The 4,375-nt window shown below is 46.9% G+C and overlaps 1 protein-coding gene across 1 annotated transcript in view; it reads right to left on the minus strand.

Annotated features, from left to right (window-relative positions):
* LOC109469777 (1-acyl-sn-glycerol-3-phosphate acyltransferase epsilon-like) overlaps window positions 1–366 on the minus strand; it is a 6,022-nt gene extending 5,656 nt beyond the window's left edge. Inside the window, exon 1 of the mRNA XM_019768415.1 lies at window positions 68–366. Within this exon, the coding sequence (XP_019623974.1) occupies window positions 68–283 (216 nt within the window). The 5' untranslated portion in view covers window positions 284–366. The remainder of the gene's footprint in view (window positions 1–67) is intronic.
* Between the last annotated feature and the right edge of the window lie 4,009 nt (window positions 367–4,375).

The raw sequence follows: 4,375 nt of genomic DNA on the forward strand, positions 1-4,375 counted from the left end.
GGGTTATGGTACTGTGAACATTATAAACGACAAATTTATGTTGTGAACCAACAGAAGGCCCGGTTACCTCCACTCCTGTGCAGTGCTCGAAGAAGAAGAGCACCATGCTCTGGTAGACGGTGTACATGAAGTCGTCACCCCAGCGGTACCAGCGGCGGGGGAGGGCCGCAGACAGCAGCTTCAGCGCCGCCGACGTCAGGAAATACGGCGTGGCAGGCAGCAGCATCATGGCACAGGGCACCATGTACTTCAGGGACCTCACGTGCACAATAAGGGACAACATGGTCGTCCTGATTATACTACAACTTGGGGAAAATCGTCATAGAAGCGCGCGGTCTGCAACACGTGCGACAGCTGAGAAATCATCACAAACCGGAAGTAACCCTGTTTTGACCGGAAGTGTAAGGCGGCCAGTCTGCGCATGTGTAGTCCTGGAAAGAACAGGTGTCAGGCGACATATCATGCATTGCCATTGGAACAAAAAAAAGGCGGAAAGTAAAATAAAACATAAACATGGAATATTTGAATGTGGAATATCTTTAGAAACCCCAAAACCCCTATAAAATATCTTTAGCAACCTTTTGTAATTTCTTTGGCCTATTTTCCACCTGATTATCAATATACATGTATATGTAACGGGGGGTGCCCTAATTCCGACCTATGTTCCATGCATACGCACAGACCTTTGGTAATAGTTAATCTGACCAAAAATCCGCGCAACATGAGATATAATATTGACAGATAAAGATCGCAACAATTAAAGCTACACAGCTGCGTATTTCACTTCAGTGTAGCGCCTTGCACCCAAGCGTAATGGTTCGCGAAACGCCAGGTTTTTGGTCATTTTGCCGGTGGAACGTTCTATCGCAACAGGGGTGCCCTAATTCCGACCTAGTGTTTAACACAGGTCGATCCGGAGAAGAGAGTTTAGAAATTATAATACATAAATATATATATTATGACTAAAACAATCTACAACTGTTTTCTGTCCCAAACAAGTCCTCTTTTTACGATTACGCGACTTGCTCCAAAGTGGCTGTTTGACAAGTAAAACCTGCATTTTTGACACGCTCGTCAACCCCCGAACAAGCGTCGAATTCACACAGATTTTTTACTCGTCTGTTGTCGGAGTGTACGAACTAAAACAAACTTGTGAGATTACCGATATCAACACAAAAACATTGTCTATTCTTGTGGTTATTTTTAGGCACGTGCTCCCATGCATAACGCCACAACAAGGATTTTTCAAACTAGTTCGGTATTAGGGATGGGTCGGAATTAGGGCACCCCCGTTAACGTTAACGTCCTTGGCTATAACTTTAATGACCAGACAACAATGACACAATGAAAGATGGTGACTGTTATCAATACAATGTCCTTGTCGATGCATTACGTACGAATGTTGTTCTGACCGTAAATTGACCTTTCACCGACCCACGAGGATGTACCGTGTAACGTTACCATGTGTTCTAGAACCAGTGCGCTCTGCCCAGAACGTCGCATTGTTGTTTCATGATGTTTATTTACTTCACGACGAGCCAGCGGCCGAGATTGGCGGTTCTAATCAGAGAGCGCCGCAGCAGGTATATATTGGAGCATAGTCCTGCCCATCACGTAGGCTTGCCTGTGTGACAGTTTAAAGGTGGCTTTATCTCTAATAGCGTTGTTCTAGCGTGTGGAAATAGACATGTCCCCCTCGAAAGTTGATCCACGCCCCTCAGACCAGCCCTCGGCAGTAGAGATGGCGGAGAGCGGGGAACATCCTGATCACGGCGCCCACCACGTCCACTTCGGCCGGACGGACCGGACGGAGTTCAGCGTGACAGCCGCGTCACAGGGAGCTGCGCCAGGTCAGCACGAGCAACACAGTAACAGCAGCAACAGCGGCGTCAGCAACGTGAACAGCAGCAGCAGCAGCGCTTTCCGGGCGCCGCGGAGTATCCTCAGGAAGGAAGAACACAACTTTGACCACGACTCCGGGTGCGACTTGGATATACCGTTACCGGATTATCTCGCACAAAGGGTAAGGACAAATATTACATGTGTACAACAACTGTGCTAACCAGACAACAATTTTGGATGTATTACGAGTATACATTAATGACGGTGTCATTACCTCCGGGGAAGGAGACATCCTTCCGCGAGGAGGTTTTACTATTGTTCGAAACATTTCTGTCAGCAGCTGTTTCTCGCGATCGGCTGGACGGATTGGTCTGTTGTTCGGTGTACGTATTGCTATTGGGCTGCAGATGATGCAGAACGTTTTTGTTTAATTGTATATGTGTTTATGGGCGTCGAAATAAAAGGTTTTTAAGTGCTCCGGACACCCCCGCCATGCTGAAAATGTAATTTACCATGTAGTTAAGGAATGGGGAGGTTTCAGTTTTGGGTCTTACCATTTAAAAGGGGTCAAACAGAGGGGTGTCTGCTTCCGATATGTATTTTGAAATATTATCGCAGTTGTATCTCGCGTTGGGGTAGACTGGACTCGGTGTATGTTCTTCTAATGGGCTGTAGATGGTGCAGGTTTTTTTGTTTTTATTGTATATGTGTTTTGGGGCGTAAAAATCTGGTCGCGCGCGGCGCTGGGCTGGCTGCCGGGTGGGCCAATGGGTCAGGGGTCAACGCCCTCTTGCGCAATCTTGGATGTTTTCGGCGTACAGTACGACTTCTTAACTTACAAATACCGTGGTATACTGTCTCAGACGTTCTCGACATGCATTTTTACCGTGGGTACATGGGCTGCAGATGAAAATGTTGACCAGTCCTGTAAACACAACCAGGAACGCTAAATCTAACACATAAAATTCAACACCATCAACTATACAGAACATTTAACAACATGGAAAAATATACAATAAAAAGCCCGGAGGTATAAAATCTCAGATTTTACTTGTTTCTTTTAAAAAAAATCAAGATCCAAGATTTGAGGATTTTGAAAAGGACTTCAGGTGACGTTCATAGATTTTGATTTAAGTTTCATTTTTTTTAACAAATCGAGTTCCAAGGACAATGATTGACCACCAGCCCTGTTATCCTAGTGGTAATTTATTCCCAGATATGAAAACCTCCGTCATCACTTCTAGACTCAAACTTCACAGCACTCATATCAATTATGCAGCAGACAGGTTTAATGTGTATGTTCTAGAGTATATATGCCGAGTGAAGCCAGTGTTTTATCTCCTTCCGTTCTAGCGCCGGTCAGCCCGCCTGTCCCCGACACACACGCACTACGGACACGGTCCCAGGCGCCACACGGGCACACCATCCTCCTCCCGGGGTTCTCTGTGTGATGACGAGTACTTCGCACATCTCAGTCAGGGCAGGCGGAAGTGTGAGTGCCTTTCTGTTTACTTCTTTCAGTATTTTTCACATAATTCACTTTTTTTGGATTTGACGTTTGTGCTGTCTCAACAAGGGGAAATCTGTCACTTATATATGCATCGGTTGATCCCACTGTGACAATACACCCACCCCCTGCACACACTCTATATAGCGGCCGGGCACCGACGCGAGAGTGGCACTAGTTCGATCGCCGGCAGCTTCGTCAGCCTTCGATCGGACTATGAGTGGTACTTGGAACTGACAGACACGCAGATGACAGCAGCGAAGGAGATCCTACATCTGCTGGTTACAGTCCCTCCAGCCAACCTGGACGCCGACCAGCTGTACAACACACTGAAGGTATTACTCAGTGGGCCTTGCCATAGTATCAAACTTAAATCAGATATAAGTGAACTTCAATTACAAAACTGAATATCGTTAGTGCAATTGACCTACAGTGGGTGTCACTGGGAGACAGACGAAAAATGTCCAGACTATGCATAATGTACAGAAAAGAACAAGAAACCGTCATGCCCTCAAATATCAGAGTTATCAACCAACAAACGAATTGAGGTGCAAAGATCGGGTGTAACAGGACGTTCGCTGCCGCCGCGCCGCGTGCCTCAGTTGGTATGTTACGCCGAAGGGCGGTTATACTGGCTATACCGATACCGATACAGACACAGACAGAGAGTATTGGATGTCCGACCTTGCCCGGGATGGCTGGCCATGCTAACACTTGTACAGTGTCCATGTGTCCCTTGTGTATGTGAGTTGTGCCGTATTCGTGCCTACACAGACGAATTCCGTGTTAACAGCTAGCGCTCTTATGTCCCGTTCAGCCCCTGGACGCAGGTGTGACCAGGCAGGAGGTTTACCAGGTACTGCACATCCTCAGTAAGGACGCCGACCGGGTGGAGTTCGAGGAGTTTCTCTGCGCGCTGGCTTACATCGAGAAGGAAGGTCAGATCACGATTTCAGATTAGTGTTGTTTGTTAACCCTCAAAGGAATGAACTCAGTGTATACTCTCTCTCTCCCTCTCTCTCTCTC

Source organism: Branchiostoma belcheri, unplaced genomic scaffold (assembly GCF_001625305.1).
Source record: "Branchiostoma belcheri isolate BF01 breed outbred unplaced genomic scaffold, Haploidv18h27 scaffold21, whole genome shotgun sequence".
NCBI classification, from domain to species: domain Eukaryota; kingdom Metazoa; phylum Chordata; class Leptocardii; order Amphioxiformes; family Branchiostomatidae; genus Branchiostoma; species Branchiostoma belcheri.